The 19,417-nt window shown below is 44.1% G+C and overlaps 1 protein-coding gene across 7 annotated transcripts in view; it reads left to right on the plus strand.

The window, feature by feature from the left end:
• Positions 1 to 851: 851 nt before the first annotated feature.
• LOC110521237 (GRAM domain-containing protein 2A) overlaps positions 852 to 19,417 on the plus strand; it is a 61,288-nt gene continuing 42,722 nt past the window's right edge. For 6 of the 7 annotated variants that reach the window (XR_016495068.1, XR_016495071.1, XR_016495069.1 and 3 more), the window contains exons 1-2: positions 854 to 1,523; positions 16,912 to 17,031. Coding sequence is in view for 2 of the 7 variants with exons in the window: in XM_036968804.2 (XP_036824699.2) it covers positions 16,913 to 17,031 (119 nt within the window). In the remaining 5 variants the exon portion in view is untranslated. Of the gene's footprint in view, positions 1,524 to 16,911; positions 17,032 to 19,417 lie in introns of all 7 variants that reach the window. The other variant, XM_036968803.2, reaches the window with a different exon arrangement.

Genomic DNA, 19,417 nt, shown 5'->3' on the forward strand with positions numbered 1-19,417 from the left:
ACTAGTGATTATGTTAAGATTGGTTGTTTTTTTATGATAAGTTTAATGCTAGCTAGGAACTTACCTTGTCTCCTTGCAGCCTCAAGGTCCTTTTGACGCTGCACTCACGTAACAGGTGGTCAGCCTGCCACGCAGTTTCCTCGTGGATTGCAATGTAATCAGCGTCCAAAAAGTCAGATTACCGATTGTTATGAAAACTTGAAACCGGCCCTAATTAATCTGCCATTCCGATTAAATCAGTCAACCTCTAGTCCGTAATAGTTTGCGAGCCCTGCCAAATCTGACGAGCGTCGTAGCCGGTGTAGTAGGATTCAATCTTATTCCTGTATTGACGCGTTGCCTGTTTGATAGTTCGTTGGATGGCATAGCGGGATTTCTTATAAGCATCCGGGTTAGAGTCCTGCTCCTTTAGCTCAATGCAGATGTTGCCTGTAATCCATGGCTTCTGGTTGGGGTATGTACGTACGGTCACTGTGGGGACGAAGTCATCGATGCACTTATTGATGAATCCAGTGACTGATCTGGTGTACTCCTCAATGCCATCAGGAAGAATCCCGGGAACATATTCCAGTCTGTGCTAGCAAAACAGTCCTGTAGCTTAGCAACCGCGTCATCTGACCACTTCCGTAATACGATTCCTTTTTTATGGTGGTTCCACTGTGTCTTCAGATCATAGGCGGGAAAGATGGAGTCAGGTTAAAACGCACATGATTGGAATTCAAGACAGCTCCTCACTCTTTCCTCCAATCTGACAACAGCCAACGTGAAGCACGTGAAGCACGTGGACTCCCCCCCCCCCCCCCCCCCCCCCCCCCTAGCCATAACCCCCTTCTAATCAGGTGCTGGCTTCCTCCCTCCATCAGTTTTATAATGAAAGGCCCCTTTGTTCCACAGCACAGTGCACATGCGTTTTAATATGGGAATGGACATTTTCTGTGTTCTTCGAATTGTGTAAGTCAATTTGCATGTTTTAATTTTCATAATTGAATGAACATGTCGGGTCTAGGGTTTAGCAAGAACCTCTCAGCCCACATAATGTATAATGCCGTAAGCTATCCATATTTGGACTAGGCCTATAGTGCCTAATATTATGTTGTTTAGCCAACATGATTCTGGATAAAACATTTATACACAAGATATGAATAATGAGCGCTCTCTGTACGAATGAATGTCAGTGATGTCCTTGGTGCAGGTCCTTGGACGGTAAAGGCTACAGTTAGTAGGACACACAAAACAACGCGGGAGGAAACCGGAATAAGCCACTGCCCACTGCGCTCGTAGATGCTCGGCGCAACAAGTCAGCCAGCAGACATTCCATGTGCTCAGTACTCCTCTGCCTTCGTTTTGACAACTCCGACAACCGTTTCGCCTCTTCCAGTCTCGTCTACCTTTCCCCACGGACTTCTTTACTATCGAAGACGATGATGTGGACATTCGGCCGAATTTTGTCTTCTGTGAGTGCGCCGTGGAAATGATATACTCGACAGCATAGCTGAAGCAGCATACCCGCAGCTTCCGCCACGGTAGGTGTTGTCCACGTCGAGACCACAGACATCGTCATTTAGCGGCAGATTGATTTCTGCTTCGCGTTCCTGGTACTGGATTTGCGCGTTGTTTTTGAAGAAAGACAAGTTAATTGGAAATAGGACAGACATGAGCTGACGATTAGGGAACAATTGATTCAAGTCGGACAGTAGCCTAACGTTATTATGATTATGTTATTACATAACGATCATAAGGGACGCTATCAAAATAGGTGGAGACAGGTTAGTACTTGGTCATATAAATATGTTTTTTGAATTACATAATGAAAATCTTCAACACTCATGCGACTGTGCTGTGGAGTAGTCTATGCACTAATCCTATCCATTTATAACTATTTATCTTGGACAGGTCGCAGTTGTAAATGAGAACTTGTTCTCAACTAGCCTACCTGCTTAAATAAAGGTGAAATAAATTAAATTGTTAAAAATGAAACTAAAAACGTGAAAACTGCTAAGGCATTCTTCTGTGCCAACAGTTTATTCAGAATATTGAACATGGTGCGGAGAGCGATAGCGTTCCAGTGTGTTAACAACACGACGTCACATCGACTGTACGGTTCTCACACGGTCCTGTCTATTTCGGGGAATGGAAACGTATCAAACAGTATGTGATGTTCCACCCGTGGGTCTGCAAGTTATGTAGTTGGGGTATGACGATTAGTTTACCTCACAGCACCTTGTACATTTAGTGTCTGTCTGAAAAGTGACGACAGGCATGTTCTAATTATAAGACAAATCATCAGTTACAGACAGTGGCTAGTAACGAGACACACTACTATCAGACAGATCATCAGTTACAGACAGTGGCTAGTAACGAGACACACTACTATCAGACAGATCATCAGTTACAGACAGTGGTTAGTAACGAGACACACTACTATCAGACAGATCATCAGTTACAGACATTGGTTAGTAACGAGACAAACTACTATCAGACAGATCATCAGTTACAGACAGTGGTTAGTAACGAGACACACTACTATCAGACAGATCATCAGTTACAGACAGTGATTAGTAACGAGACACACTACTATCAGACAGATCATCAGTTACAGACAGTGACTTGCGTGGGTAAAATCAATGGGAAAGCCAGAAAAAAAAGCCATTATTGCAACCTATGTATTGTGATGATTGCGTAGTTTGTGCTATAACCTGTTAGTTCATTTGCCTTGACACCGTGATATACAGGCCTAAAGGCAGAGACAGTAAGAAGTCACAGTGGCAGAATAAATTCAACCACACCTTTTGTTTCGTCACAAAACCGGAGAGCAACATCTGTCCAGTTAAGTGCACAAAGCATATTGCTTGTAACAAACCGTTAAAGGACCTACAGCATGGTCAAGCAAGTTAATGTTTCTGACATTTTCAGACCACTAAACAACTATTGATTTAGAACCACAGAGAGTTACTGTAGGTCACAAAGAAAACAGGAGCTGCCTCCACTATACTATACGTCAACATTTCATCATCATCAAATCACCTACACTTCATCTAATTCAGTGACAAAAAATACCAAACACAATTTAGTCCAATCAACAAGTTAAATATGATGTGACTTTCCATGGTAAATGTTTTCTCTGTGTGTGTGTGTGTGTGTGTGTGTGTGTGTGTGTGTGGGGGGGGGGGGGGTGCGTTTGTGCAAGTAGAAAAAGATGTTGACTCACCCTACTTGTTGAGAAACACCAATGCCATCCTTCTCTCTTTCATGTTGACAAAACGGTCTATCACTCTGTCATACAGTACACACTTTTATTCGTTGTTGTCCTAGGCTACCTGTATAAAATGCTTGCTCGCTAACCTAACTTCCATTCATGGGCAACGTTAGCTAGTTAACATTAGCCTTCTGCATCTAGCTACATATTGAACTTCCATCCTCTCAGTCCAGGGGCACAATGTATTTTATGGTTGGATCAGAATTGCCATTATAATCAAATCAAATCAAATTGTATTAGTCACATGCGCCGAATACAACAGGTAGACCTTACAGTGAAATGCTTACTTACGAGCCCCTAACCAACAATGCAGTTTAAAAAAATACTGATTAGAATAAGAAATAAAAGTAACAAGTAATTAAAGAGCAGCAGTAAAATAACAATCACGAGGCTATATACAGGGGGTACCGATACAGAGTCAATGTGGAGGCTATATACAGGGGGTACCGATACAGAGTCAATGTGGAGGCTATATACAGGGGGTACCAGTACAGAGTCAATGTGGAGGCTATATACAGGGGGTACCGGTACAGAGTCAATGTGGAGACTATATACAGGGGGTACCAGTACAGAGTCAATGTGGAGGCTATATACAGGGGGTACCGGTACAGAGTCAATGTGGAGGCTATATACAGGGGGGTACCAGTACAGAGTCAATGTGGAGGCTATATACAGGGGGGGTACCGGTACAGAGTCAATGTGGAGGCTATATACAGGGGGGGTACCGGTACAGAGTCAATGTGGAGGCTATATACAGGGGGGTACCAGTACAGAGTCAATGTGGAGGCTATATACAGGGGGGGTACCGGTACAGAGTCAATGTGGAGGCTATATACAGGGGGTACCGGTACAGAGTCAATGTGGAGGCTATATACAGGGGGGGTACCGGTACAGAGTCAATGTGGAGGCTATATACAGGGGGTACCAGTACAGAGTCAATGTGGAGGCTATATACAGGGGGGGTACCGGTACAGAGTCAATGTGGAGGCTATATACAGGGGGTACCGGTACAGAGTCAATGTGGAGGCTATATACAGGGGGGGTACCGGTACAGAGTCAATGTGGAGGCTATATACAGGGGGGTACCAGTACAGAGTCAATGTGGAGGCTATATACAGGGGGGTATCAGTACAGAGTCAATGTGGAGGCTATATACAGGGGGTACCAGTACAGAGTCAATGTGGAGACTATATACAGGGGGTACCGGTACTGAGTCAATGTGGAGGCTATATACAGGGGGTACCGGTACAGAGTCAATGTGGAGGCTATATACAGGGGGGGTACCGGTACAGAGTCAATGTGGAGGCTATATACAGGGGGGTACCAGTACAGAGTCAATGTGGAGGCTATATACAGGGGGTACCGGTACAGAGTCAATGTGGAGGCTATATACAGGGGGGGTACCGGTACAGAGTCAATGTGGAGGCTATATACAGGGGGGGTACCGGTACAGAGTCAATGTGCTGGGGCACCGGTTAGTTGAGGTAATGTATACATGTAGGTAGAGTTATTAAAGTGACTGTGCATAGATGATAACAACAGAGAGTAGCATCGGTGTAAAAGAGGGGGGGGGGGGGGGGGGGGTGCAAATAGTCTGTTTAGCCATTTGATTAGGTGTTCAGGAGTTTTATGGCTTGGGGGGTAGAAGCTGTTTATAAGCCTCTTGGACCAAGACTTGGCGCTCCTGTACCGCTTGCCGTGCGTTAGCAGAGAGAGCAGTCTATGACTAGGTTGGCTGGAGTCTTTGACAATTTTCAGGGCCTTCCTCTGGCACCGCCTGGTATAGAGGTCCTGGATGGCAGGAAGCTTGGCCACAGTGATGTACTGGGCCGTTCGCACTTCCCTCTGTAGTGCCTTGCGGTCGGAGGCCGAGCAGTTGCCATACCAGGCAGTGATGCAGCTGTAGAACCTTTTGAGGATCCGAGGACCCATGCCAAATCTTTTCAGTTTCCTGAGGGGGAATAGGTTTTGCCGTGCCCTCTTCGCGACTGTTGATGAGAATGGGGGTGTGCTCGGTCCTCTTTTTCCAGTAGTCCACAATAATTTCCTTTGTCTTGATCACATTGAGGGAGAGGTTGTTGTCCTGGCACCACACAGCCAGGTCTCTGACCACCTCCGTATAGGCTGTCTCGTTGTTGTCGGTGGTCATGCCTATTACTGTTATGTCATCGGCAAACTTAATGATGGTGTTGGAGTTGTGCCTGGCCGTGCAGTCATGAGTAAACAGAGAGTACAGGAGGGGACTGAGCACGCACCCCTGAGGGACCCCTGTGTTGAGGATCAGCGTGGCAGATGTGTTGTTACCTACCCTTACCACCTGGGGGCGGCCCGTCAGGAAGTCCAGAACCCAGTTGCAGAGGGAGGTGTTTAGTCCCAGGGTCCTTAGCTTGTTGATGAGCTTTGAGGGCACTATTGTGTTGAACACTGAGCTGTAGTCAATGAATAGCATTCTCACACAGGTTTTCCTTTTGCCCAGGTGGGAAAGGGCAGTGTGGAGTGCAATAGAGATTGCATCATCTGTGGATCTGTTGGAGCAGTATGCAGATTGGAGTGGGTCTAGGGTTTCTGGGATAATGGTATTGATGTGAGCCATGACCAGCCTTTCAAAGCACTTCATAGCTACAGACGTGAGTGCTACGGGTCTGTAGTCATTTAGGCAGGTTACCTTAGTATTCTTGGGCACAGGGACTATGGTGGTATGCTTAAAACATGTTGGTATTACAGACTCAGACAGGGAGAGGTTGAAAATGTCAGTGAAGACACTTGCCAGTTGATCAGCGCATGCTCGCAGTACACGTCCTGGTAATCCGTCTGGCCCTGCGGCCTTGTAAATGTTGACCTGTTTAAAGGTCTTACTCACATCGGCTGCGGAGAGCGTGATCACAGTCTTCCGGAACAGCTGGTGCTCTCATACATTCAATGCTGTCTTAGTGCCAGCCTCAGTCTGTGGTGGTATGTAAACAGCTACGAAAAATACAGATGAAATCCCTCTAGGAAGATAGTGTTGTCTACAGTTTATCAAGAGATGCACTACCTCAGGCAAGAACTAGTTCGAGACTTCCTAATTTTTACAAAAAATACATAGTCCACCATCCCTTGTCTTACCAGACGCCGCTGTTCTATCCTGCCGGTGCAGTGTATAACCAGCCAGCTGTATGTTGATAATGTCGTCGTTCAGCCACGACTCCGTGAAGCATAAGATATTACAGTTTTGAATGTCTCATTGGTAGTTTAATCTCGCACGAAGGTCATTGATGTTATTCTCCAAAGATTGCACGTTTGCTAGCAGAATGGAAGGAAGTGGGGGTTTATTCAATCGCCTACGAATTCTCAGAAGGCAGCCCACCCTCCGGCCCCTTTTTCTCGGCCTCCTCTTCACGCAAATCACGGGGATCTGGGCCTGTTCCCGAGAAAGCAGTATATCATTCACGTCAGGCTCGTCAGACTCGTTCAAGGAAAAAAACAATTCTGCCAGTCCGTGTTGAGTAATCTCAGTCCTGATGTCCAGAAGTTGTTTTCAGTCATAAGAGACGGTAGAGGCAACATTATGTACAAAATAAGTTTAAAATAAATGTAAAAAAAGTTACAAACAATGTGAAATAACGAACAAAAAACACAATCGTTTTTTTCTTCTCCGGCGCCAATTGTATTTTTAATTGTAAAAAAATAAATAATCAATGGCCTGTATGTAGAATTAATTAACATCCATATCTCCATCCATGGCTAATGTAGGATATTGACAATTTTAGCTAGCTAGCTTGTCACCGGAGGACAACAACACAAGGAGATGAACAACCAGTTTCTGTCAATGAGTAAGCCTATGCTCTCGATGTGATTGGAGCGAAGCCAAATCCAAACTGGCATATACAGCTTTTTAATAGCTTCCCCTATGGTCTGATCTGTATACAGTATTACAATAGCTTCCTCTCTGATCTGTATACAGTATTATAATAGCTTCCTCTATGGTCTGATCTGTATACAGTATTATAATAGCTTCCTCTATGGTCTGATCTGTATACAGTATTATAATAGCTTCCTCTCTGATCTGTATACAGTATTATAATAGCTTCCCCTATGGTCTGATCTGTATACAGTATTATAATAGCTTCCTCTCTGATCTGTATACAGTATTATAATAGCTTCCTCTCTTATCTGTATACAGTATTATAAAGGCTGTATAACCCAACCAAGCCGCACTGCTTCTTGACACAATGCTCACTTAAGCCAGAAGCCAGCCACACCAATGTGTTGGAGGAAACACTGTGCAGCTGGTGACCGTGTCTTGATAGATACACACGGGAAACAGTTGAGCGTGAAAAACCTAGCAGTATTGCCGTTCTTGACACAAACCGGTGTGCCTGGCTCCTACTACCATACCCCATTCAAAGGCACTTAAATATTTTTCCTTGCCCATTCACCCTGCGAATACACAATCCATGTCTCAATTGTCTCAAGGCTTATAAATCCTTCTTTAACCACCTGTCTCCTCCTCCTTCATCTAAACTGATTGAAGTGGATTTAACAAGTGACATCAATAAAGGGTCATAGTTTTCACCTGGATTCACCTGGTCAGTCTGTGTCATTGAAAGAGCAGGTGTTCCTAATGTTTTGTCCACTCAGTGTAAGTGTTGATATTAGTTGGCAGGGGTCTTTAGTTCAGCATTATTGTGTTGTGATTTATTTCTAATATCTTTTAGGACTTTTTGAAAATATATTTTTTCTAAAGATCCCTTTTCCAATGCTTTTGCTTATTCCACATTTTTAGGATGGAACATTTTTTTTGAAAAATGTATATATGCCTTAATTTCTCAAACATATAGACACTTAGTTTTCATTTGACACCCATTTTGAAAGGATTCATTCACATGTTGGGTTGAATGGGTCCTTTTACATGGAAATTGCCTTGGGTCATGTGATTCTCGTGCAGCATTTGTGGCATAGATCTCATTTATTTATTTAACCTTTATTTAACTAGGCAAGTCAGTTAAGAACAGATTCTTATTTACAATGACAGCCTTCCCCGGCCAAACCCAGAACGGCCAGTTGTGATTCAGCCTGGATTTGAACAACGGTCTGTAGTGACGCCTCTAGCACTGAGATGCAGTGCCTTAGACCGCTGCGTCACTCGGGAGCCCCGATTCAAGTCATGGGACCGATATTTAAAAAAAAATTGCGCATCATTATAAAAAAATATCTATAAGTAATGTTGTTGAGCTTCACAATCAATTTGAGATACTTTTGGATTAATTGGACATGATGCCGCGAAAAATGCTAATATCGGTCCCCTGACTTGAATGGGATTTGTGCCAAAAATGCTAAACTGTTAGCATGTGGAAACCAGGGAAACTAACCAAAGCAGTGATTACAGTCATACCTTGTCCACAGACTTGGGTGACCCTTTAATAATCTCCATCATCCCTTTAAGCAATAGTGTGTGTGTTGTAGTTTGAAGTTATTTTTAAAAAATCATCCGTCATCATGACTATGGCATCAGTAATGTCATTATTACAACACTGTAAATAGGATTTGTGAGTTCAGGTAAACGGTCTTTTAGAAAATTATTTATTTTATATGACGGGTTTCCATGCCTAATTGCAGATCGGCCGAATACAAGTACGGTTTTACTACACGTTTCACTGATTTACTGTAGATAGGTTTTGTTCCAAATGATCTCATTCTTTCCCGCCTGGATGACTTCACGTTTGCCATTGTCAGGGGTAGAACCACTACGTGGTTCTTTGAGCTGTCATCGTCAAGCCCAGGGCCATGTTTTTGTCTGCTGAATAGGAAATAATACCGTAGCCTGCATTCCAGGTGATGTGTGTAGCCTGTAAAGTCAAGTTAAATGGGCCCTGAAGCTAAACACCATACCAATGGCAGCCAGCGGTACTGTAAAGCCTGTCTCCCTTCTTATTGAAAGGTTATCAGGTTCCATATGGCTCAACCTCTTTAATGCCTGAAAGAGACATAGACAAGATCTCTGATTATCTAAATTTTTTTATTTTATTTAACTAGGTAAGTCAGTTAAGAACAAATTCTTATTTTCAATGACGGCCTAGGAACAGTGGGTTAACTGCCTTGTTCAGGGGCAGAACGACAGATTTGGACCTTGTCAGCTCGGGGGTTTGAACTTGCAACCTTCCTGTTACTAGTACAACGTTCTAACCACTAGGCTACCCCGGACGGCCTACCCCCGATGCCGCTGGGCCAATTGTGCACCGCCCTATGGGACTCCCAATCGCAGCCGGTTGTGATACAGCCTGGAATCGAACCAGGGTCTGTAGTGACACCTCTAGCACTGAGTGCCTTAGACCACTGCGCTACTCGGGAGCCCCGTTGTAATGGGGAATAGTGAGTTGAAGTGTACTTGTGTTGGACATTCAAGGGTCTACTTGAGCGCTTCGGGTTATGTTTAGCAAGCCTGGTCTCCTCAAGTGAAGTAGGTTGGAAGCTTTTAAAGATAACCCATTTATTAAACACAGCTCTCGGCGGGAAGTCAATTTACATCTCGAATCAAATGTTATTGGTCGCATACACATATTTAGGAGATGTTATCGTGGGTGTAGAAAAATACTTCTGGGAAAAGATAGTTTTATACACCTGATAAGTGCAGTGACATTTGTTGTTTTACAGGGTCAGCCAAAATAGGACAACACCTCTGGAGCAAATTTGGGTTATGTGCCTTGCTCAAGGACAGATTGACAGATTTTTCACCTTGGTTATTCCAACCAGCAACCTTTTAGGTAATGGTACAACTCTCTAATGGCTAGGCTACCTGCTGCCCTGTGTCAGCTTGTGTTCTAACGGCTAGGCTACCTGCTGCCCTGTGTCAGCTTGTGTTCTAACGGCTAGGCTACCTGCTGCCCTGTGTCAGCTCGTGTTCTAACGGCTAGGCTACCTGCTGCCCTGTGTCAGCTTGTGTTCTAACGGCTAGGCTACCTGCTGCCCTGTGTCAGCTCGTGTTCTAACGGCTAGGCTACCTGCTGCCCTGTGTCAGCTTGTGTTCTAACGGCTAGGCTACCTGCTGCCCTGTGTCCGCTTGTGTTCTAACGGCTAGGCTACCCGCTGCCCTGTGTCAGCTCGTGTTCTAACGGCTAGGCTACCTGCTGCCCTGTGTCAGCTTGTGTTCTAACGGCTAGGCTACCTGCTGCCCTGTGTCAGCTCGTGTTCTAACGGCTAGGCTACCTGCTGCCCTGTGTCAGCTTGTGTTCTAACGGCTAGGCTACCTGCTGCCCTGTGTCCGCTTGTGTTCTAACGGCTAGGCTACCCGCTGCCCTGTGTCAGCTTGTGTTCTAACGGCTAGGCTACCTGCTGCCCTGTGTCAGCTTGTGTTCTAACGGCTAGGCTACCTGCTGCCCTGTGTCCGCTCGTGTTATAGATCAAGTCGGACACATCAATGTGATTGTTTGCTGTGTTTGAAATGAACTCATTTGTGGGGACAGGCAGCACTGAAGCGGTGAGATCACTGAAGGGACACTTGAACAAGAGACCCATTGAGGAGGTTCAGAAATATTTTGGATCTAATTTGGAGCCAGTAGCAGCACTACACAATAGAACTGTTGATTGTTAGTTGTGAAACCGCCGCTCCTTCAATGTCATTAGTTCTCCTGAAGAGCAGCCTTTATAGTGTTTTTTTTTAGTAATGACAGCGTACCATTTGTGAATGAACAGTAAACCTGTAGGCAATTCGGTTGCACCCAAAGATTTAATCAGTTTCATTTCCATGCATGTGGATGGGTGTTAGATCATTTTCTTACCATTTGCATCAGTGTCCATGGCAGTGTTTATCCAGCCAAGTGCTGAAGACAGACATCATATCAGTACTGGAAGGTGTGTATATGTGTTTGTCTCACTGAATGATACCCATGTGTTTTACGACAGTGTCTGACTTGAGACATAACGGCCCAGTCCACTGGGCAAAAAAAAAAAACTGGTTCAATCAACGTTGTTTCAACATTATCAATGTATTGTGATGAGGAAACCACTGTACATTGGATTTTTAAAAAAAACATTTAAATCACTTTTTAGGGGTGGAATTTCAACCACAGGATTATGTTATCGTGGTAACCAAATTTCAACATAGACAAACCTTGTCAGATCTTCAACGTTATATCCTCTATCTGAAAATAAATATGCTAGACAGCATCTCATACTGGAGAGTTGATCTATCTACAGCACTTCCTACTGGAGAGTTGATCTATCTACAGCACCTCCTACTGGAGAGTTGATCTATCTACAGCATCTCCTACTGGAGAGTTGATCTATCTACAGCATCTCCTACTGGAGAGTTGATCTATCTACAGCATCTCCTACTGGAGAGTTGATCTATCTACAGCACCTCCTACTGGAGAGTTGATCTATCTACAGCACCTCCTACTGGAGAGTTGATATATCTACAGCACCTCCTACTGGAGAGTTGATCTATCTACAGCTTTTCATTTGGTCTCCCATCCAGGGTTTTAACCAAGCTCAGTCCTGCTTAGATATTTGTCACTAACTACTATCAATGTGCTACTACCAGCGCGGCAGGTAACCTAGTGGTTAGAGCATTGGGCAAGTAACCGCAAGGTTGCTAGATCGAATCCCTGAGCTGACAAGGTAAAAAATCTGTCATTCTACCCCTGAACAAGGCAGTTAACCCACTGTTCCACTGCCATCATTGTAAATAAGAATTTATTCTGAACTGACTTGCCGAGTTAAATAAACAATTCTGAGATTGATTGTTGAAAGATCTCTTAATAACTAAATATATTTACTGTTGCGAAAACATTACAAAGGGTTGGTTTAACAAAGCAAATTAAATGTAACTATACTTTATAAGTCATGTATCATCAATGAGACTATTTCGGTCTATAAAGAATAGGATTAAGTCGTGATGAAACTATCCAAGCATTATCCTTTCAATGTTGATATTTGGTTGCGTTGACAACCGAACGCAATTCAATATCACTTTTGAAATACAGTGAATAGCGTAAAGTTATCTTACAAACTAATGTAACAGTATTTATTCATCCTTAAAGGGAGAAACACATCCAAGGACACATTCTGAGGTTACTGGAGCTATTTATTTTTATGTAAACATAGAGCGCGTGCACGATCGCAGGTCATAGGTCATCGTGTAACAGTATAACTTTAGACCGTCCCCTCGCCCAGGCGCGAACCAGGGACCCTCTGCACACATCAACAACAGTCACCCCTCGAAGCATCGTTACCCATCGCTCCACAAAAGCCGCGGCCCTTGCAGAGCAAAGGGGAACCACTACTTCAAGGTCTCAGAGCAAGTGACGTCACCGATTGAAACGCTATTTAGCGCCGCACCACCGCTAACTAAGCTAGCCGTTTCACATCCGTTACACTCGCAGGTCTGTGGAAATCTTCACATTTGCTGTAATAATCTGAGCAGAATCTCGACTGGATCACTTGCACCATGTACATTTAATGTAATCTCAACTACAATCCGGGTCATTGGGTTGTGCCATTAGATGAAGCACAGTGAGAACACATTAAGTTGTTGAATAAATATAAAAAATATCAGACATTGTTTTCCCATTTGAACTTTGTTGTGCTTTTAAGTGGTTCAAAGCGCTGTGATAACACATTTAGATGACGACTCAAACCAGAAGTTAGACATTGTTTTCCCATTTGAACTTTGTTGTGCTTTTAAGTGGTTCAAAGCGCTGTGATAACACATTTAGATGACGACTCAAACCAGAAATTAGACATTGTTTTTCCATTGGAATTTGGTTGTGCTCTTCAGATGGTTGAAAGCATAGTGATAACACACTGGGAATTCAACAAACTTCTGGCTGACTCTGTTTTGAGTGGATGAATAAAGGTTGAAATCTCATTAATCAATGTCTACCAAATGTTCCCGTTGAAATGAAGTGTCGTGCCCAGTTTGGAAGTGAGTCTGGATGGTTAATAAAGCCTCTGAATTAAATGTATGTTTTGAACTATCCGGAGAGTGTTTTAATATCGTATCTAGATTCTTTTTAACCATCATCTCAATACTAGGCTGGTCCTAGATGTCTTTTAATCACTGCGTGATAATGGTCATGGGTGTTGGCAAGACAGCACACACAGATCTGGGACCAGGCCATGTCAGTGTATGTCACTCTGGTCCTGGGGGAGCTAGGACGCCAGGCAGCACACACAGATCTGGGACCAGGCCATGTCAGTGTACATCACTCTGGTCCTGGGGGAGCTAGGACGCCAGGCAGCACACACAGATCTGGGACCAGGCCATGTCAGTGTATGTCACTCTGGTCCTGGGGGAGCTAGGACGCCAGGCAGCCAGTCACCAAGGGGCTTACTGAACTTCAGAGAACATGATGTTTTGAATAAAAGTGGAAAGAAAAGAGGATGTTTGGCAGATGAAACCAGGAAATACCTGGCCTGGGGAATTATCAGGCATTCATCTACACTGACCTCAGATACAGCCCTTCCTACATGACTGGCAAATTTGGCTAAAGTTTTAGAAAGATGAAAGAGCGAGCAGGGTTGTGTAACTGACAAAGGGAGAATCACATTCTTACATAACCCTGCTCTCTCATCGCATATACACTCTTAGAACCTAAAACAGTTCTTCAGCTGTCCCCAGAACCCTTCTTGGTTCCAGGTAGAACCCTCTTGGGTTCCATGTAAAACCCTTTCCGCAGAGGGTTCTACATAGGAGGAATATTTTATAGTGTCATCAATCATAGCATATATTACTCCATTTTTTACATTTAACCTTTTAACGAGGCAAGTCAGTTAAAACCAAATTCTTATTTACAAGGACGGCCGACCCTGGACCAATTGTGCCTATGGGACTCCCAATCACGGCCTGACGTGAACCAGGGACTGTAGTGACACCTCTTGCATTGAGATACAATGCCTTAGAACGCTGAGCCACTCGGGAGGCCTTTTGTTGTGCTAAATCGTGTATCCTAATTAAATCTGAAGGGAAACAGACATGTTAAATGAATTTGAGTTTTTATGAGTTTTGTATTGTGAGCCTGTGAGGGTTCTACCAACCAAGCTTGTGATGTATTTAATATAGGCTCAATGAATAATGATACCAAATAAATAAAAAGGGGGCCCTGGGGAAAGAAGGTTGGGGAACTGTTCTAGATTATATACCAGCTGGTGCCTGTATCTTAGTGACCACACCTCCCCAGTCACACGTCAACCTGCATCACCATCAGAATGCCTGTGGAAGCCTCCATCATCATCATCAGAATGCCTTTGGAAGCCTCCATCACCACCATCAGAATGCCTGTGGAAGCATTCATCATCATCATCAGAATGCCTGTGGAAGCCTCCATCACCACCATCAGAATGCCTGTGGAAGCCTCCATCACCACCATCAGAATGCCTGTGGAAGCCTCCATCATCATCATCAGAATGCCTTTGGAAGCCTCCATCACCACCATCAGAATGCCTGTGGAAGCATTCATCATCATCATCAGAATGCCTGTGGAAGCCTCCATCATCACCATCAGAATGCCTGTGGAAGCCTCCATCACCACCTTCGAAGGCCTGTGGAAGCCTCCATCACCACCTTCGAAGGCCTGTGGAAGCCTCGATGGATACAGACATGCTTAGACCTCCACACTTGGAACTCAAGCCAAATCAACCAATAAACCACCTTCACCTTACGTCACAGTGATTAGAGAAGAGAAGCATTGATGAAACTCATTTCCCAGGAGATCTATTTTACACTGAGAGCACAAAACATTAAGGACACCTGCTCTTTCCATGACAGACTGACCAGCTGAAAGTTATGACCCTTTATTGATTTCATTTGTTAAATCCATTTCAATCGGTGTAGATGAAGGGGAGGAGACGGGTGGTTAAAGAAGGATCTTTAAGCCTCGAGACAATTGAGACATGGATTGTGTATGTGTACCATTCAGAGGGTGAATGGGCAAGACAAAATATTTATGTACCTTTGAACGGGGTATGGTAGTAGGTACCAGGCGCAACGGTTTGTGTCAAGAATTGCAACGCTTCTGGGTTTTTCCCGTTCAACAGTTTCCTGTGTGTTACGTTCCCCAGATTATGTTGTAGTGTGTGTATTTGCATGTGTTTATTTCAGGAAATGGCTTCCTGAAATCCCTCAAGCAGCTGATTGGTCGACTCCAGGGCTAATTGGAGAGCTGACCCCGCCCCCTCGTCAAGACACAGCTGTCTCCAATTACCCATTCCTTCAGACGCTATATAAAAGCCAGTGTTCTGTTCAGGAGAGAGAGATTTGCTGGGAGGTCATTGCAGAGAGATTTTGCTAGAGGTTGATTTTGCTAGAGGTTGATTTTGCTAGAGGTTGATTTTGCTAGAGGTTGATTTTGCTAGAGGTTGATTTTGCTAGAGGTTGATTTTGCTAGAGGTTGATTTTGCTGGGAGTTCATTGCTGGGAAGTTGGTATGTTTTGTGAGTTTGTTGCTCAGATAGAGCTTATTTGATGTCCTTTGTTTCTTAGTTTGTTTGAGAAATTATTTGTTCATTTGTTCCCAGGGGGGAGGGAAAGGCACCTAGGGAGTGCTTAGGCAAGAGGCCCGCGGGCATACATATACCCGTAGTATATTCATTGTCTAGGCACAATAGGTAAGACCTGGGTGGACCACCCCCTGTATTTTGGTTAGGGCACCAGGTGGTGCTAAATTAGGTAAGTAGTGGGTAGGCAGGTAGGAGGGGAGGGGGGGGGGGCTTTGAGATTTACTTTCTTTGCTTTGGTTCCGTCCAGCCCCTTTTCCCCATATTACCGTGTAAAGGAATAAAGTCCTTGTAAAACGGTACCACATTCTGTCTGTCATTCTTACTCGCACCTACAGTCCATACCTTTTTAACTTCACGGAGAGTTTAGTTGTAGCAGGGTGTTGCATTCCCTCTTCATAGAGGCGTGCGTAACACTGTGTGTATCAAGAATGATCCACCACTCCAAGCTAACCAGTCAACTGCTAGCATGCCTTTCTTCCCTCATACAGCCACACAGTCTGCTGTTTTTCTCATGAACAACTCTCTAGTCTCAGAGTAGGGTCACAATGCTAATAGTAGGTAATGAAAGATGTTTAAGGTCAGGGTGCGCTACTGTAGGCTGTGTACCAGTTTAGTGGATTGACAGAACCACTCACGACAAGCAGGAAACCACTCACGACAAGCAGGAAACCACTCACGACAAGCAGGACCCCCCCCTGTTCCCTCCACCTATGCTCTGTTTGTTACTCTAGGTGTTCCACAGCATGGCATTTCCTATTGACTTTACATCTGCTAAAACTACAGACAGGAAAAAGCCCTTTGAAACTGTTCTGAAAAGAAAGGTCTAGGCGCAAGTGGGAAGTTGTGTCAGGAAATAATTGCATTAGCCACACATGCTAAGGAGAGGAATTGTCACCAGATCTTCCTCAGACATGCTTCTCTCATCTTTTTCTGACCAACCTTCCCCTGGGACATGGAGTATATAAGGCTTCACGCCGCTGAGTGAAACCAAGCTGCCTGGTTGTGAATCCATCATTGTTTCTGAAAAGGCCAATGTGAAAAGGACATATCAGCTGGCAGCACAGTACGGTCTGACTAGGCAACAACGAGTAGAATAGGTTGTGTACTTGTGTGTGAGTGATGTGTTAATCATTTAGTTTTCTCAGTCTGTGATGGGGTGTCGTGTTCTGTCACCTCAGGATGATGATGATGATGATGGACCAACAGGAGCAGAGTGATGACATCAGTGTCATGAGCCCGCTGGAGTTGCTGACCGAGGCCGCCAAGGAGGACGATGGGCACTGCCAACCACAGTTCAGGTGAGGCATCTCCTCTTCTTTGACACCGATCTAGGATCAGCTAAATCCTCCCAATACCTCCTCAATGCTCATTTTAAAGGGATAGTTGGTTCATTTGGCAGTTACGCCCTTTTTTCCCAGCAGTCAGATGAACTCATGGATACCAGAAATGAGTGTTATTGTTATTTTAGCTTGCGTTCGGCGCAAAAGTCGAAGATGCCTCCGACTCTAGTGTGAAAGTCGTCTCCCTCCCAGCGGACTCCAGAGTGGTAAAGAGATGGATAGTGTCTCCCCATGCTGTCACAAGGGGCCTTATGCCTAGCTAGCAGCAGGCAGCTTGGTCACGAAAATCAGAAAAGCAATCAAATTAAATCGTTTACCTTTGATGAGCTTCGGATGTTTTCACTCACGAGACTCCCAGTTAGACAGCAAATGTTCATTTTGCCCCATAAGTATTATTTTTATAGCCGAAATACCTCCGTTTGTTCTTCACGTTTGGTTGAGAAATCCACCGGAAACTGCGGTCACGACAACGCTGAAAAATATTCCAAATTAGATCCATAATATCGACAGAAACATGGCAAACGTTTTTATAATCAATCCTCAAGGTGTTTTTCAAATATCTATTCGATAATATATCAACCGGGACTGGTGGCTTCTTAGTAGGAAAGAGAGAAACAATGGCCGCATTTGTCTATTACGCACAAAACACTCTGAGAGCCTCCAGCTGACCACTGACGCAATGTTGTCAAAATAAATTTTCAAAATAAAAGCCTGAAACTATGCATTGTGACACTAGACACATTAGGGTAGCCATAGAAAAAGAAATCTGGTTGATATCCCATTCACTGCTCAATAGGGACGCATAGGAACGCAGAGCTTTCTAAATAAGAGTCCCTTCCTGATTGGATTTTTCTCAGGCTCTCGCCTGCAATATCAGTTCTGTTATACTCACAGACAATATTTTTACAGTTTTGGAAACTTTAGAGTATCTTCTATCCCCATCTGACAATTATATGCATATTCTAGCATCTGGTCCTGACAAAATAGCCTGTTTACGTTGGGAACGTTATTTTTCCAAACATAAAAATAGTGCCCCCTAGTTCCAAGAAGTAGCCTACAAGTCCCCACCTGAATTCTGCTCCACCCTGCAGGCCCCTATGTGTACAGAAGGAGTTAGTAGCTTAGAATACAACAAAGGACTGCCAAACACTGGCAGCTTGCCCATCAGAGACAGTTAAAGGTCTCTGTGGTCTGTTTCCTTTTCCCTTCCTATTTATTTACGTTGGCATCGAGTAGAATAGAATCACACCTTGTGATTCAACATTGGTGACTAGGTGGGAAGACTGTCTCGAGGTCTGGGTGGGAAGGGGGTACCAGTACAGAGTCTATGTGGAGGTTATATACAGGGGGCACTGGTTAGTCGAGGTAATTGAGGTAGAATGTACATTTGGTAGAGTTATTATACTATTAATTTCTAGGATTACAACAGTTCATCCAAGTGTTTGGATATATATCTGACTTCAAATCGCAGTATTTAAAACATTTAAAAAAGACACACACACACACACACACACACACACACTTCAGCTCACTGACTAGACTAGAGAACCACACTAGTACAACTTGTATCCTGTCTAAATTGTGCAGAGCCGTGCCTCCCCACCGGAGACTGGAGTTCAATCCCCTCTCTCTCTTCACCGTTCAATCCCCTCTCTCTCTTCACCGTTCAATCCCCTCTCTCTCTTCACCGTTCAATCCCCTCTCTCTCTTCACCGTTCAATCCCCTCTCTCTCTTCACCGTTCAATCCCCTCTCTCTCTTCACCGTTCAATCCCCTCTCTCTCTTCACCGTTCAATCCCCTCTTCTTGACTTTCTTTTTTCTTCTTCCATTGTGTTATTGACTGTACGTTTGTTTTACTCCACGTGTAACTCTGTGTTGTTGTTTGTGTCGCACTGCTTTGCTTTATCTTGGCCAGGTCGCAGCTGTAAATGAGAACTAGCCTACCTGGTTAAATAAAGGTGAAATAAAAAAAATTATTCTCACTTTATCTCCTTCTATATTCAGTATATACCTGTCTATATTAAACCATATAAAAATACTAAAGGTTGAGTGGAAGAAGTTAATTAATTAATTAATAACCCAATGTTTCCCCCTAGATTGTCTCACGTTACCCCAACTTCCACGTCTCGTTGTCGCTCGGTTATTTTTCTATTTTTCAGAACGATCGTGAGAAGGCCTAGAAATCGAGGTCACTTCCTGATGCTACCAACCAGGGCCGGCTGTATGGATCAGCTGAGATGGAGGTCATCACCACTAAATAAAAGTTTAGTTCTGCCACAGATTTTTTTTTTATCCCATCAAGGTGGTTGGGAACCACTGGTCTAGCCAGTTAACTAAACCTTA

This window comes from Oncorhynchus mykiss, chromosome 4 (assembly GCF_057628025.1).
Source record: "Oncorhynchus mykiss isolate SJ-2025 chromosome 4, ASM5762802v1, whole genome shotgun sequence".
In the NCBI taxonomy this organism is placed as follows: Eukaryota; Metazoa; Chordata; class Actinopteri; order Salmoniformes; family Salmonidae; genus Oncorhynchus; species Oncorhynchus mykiss.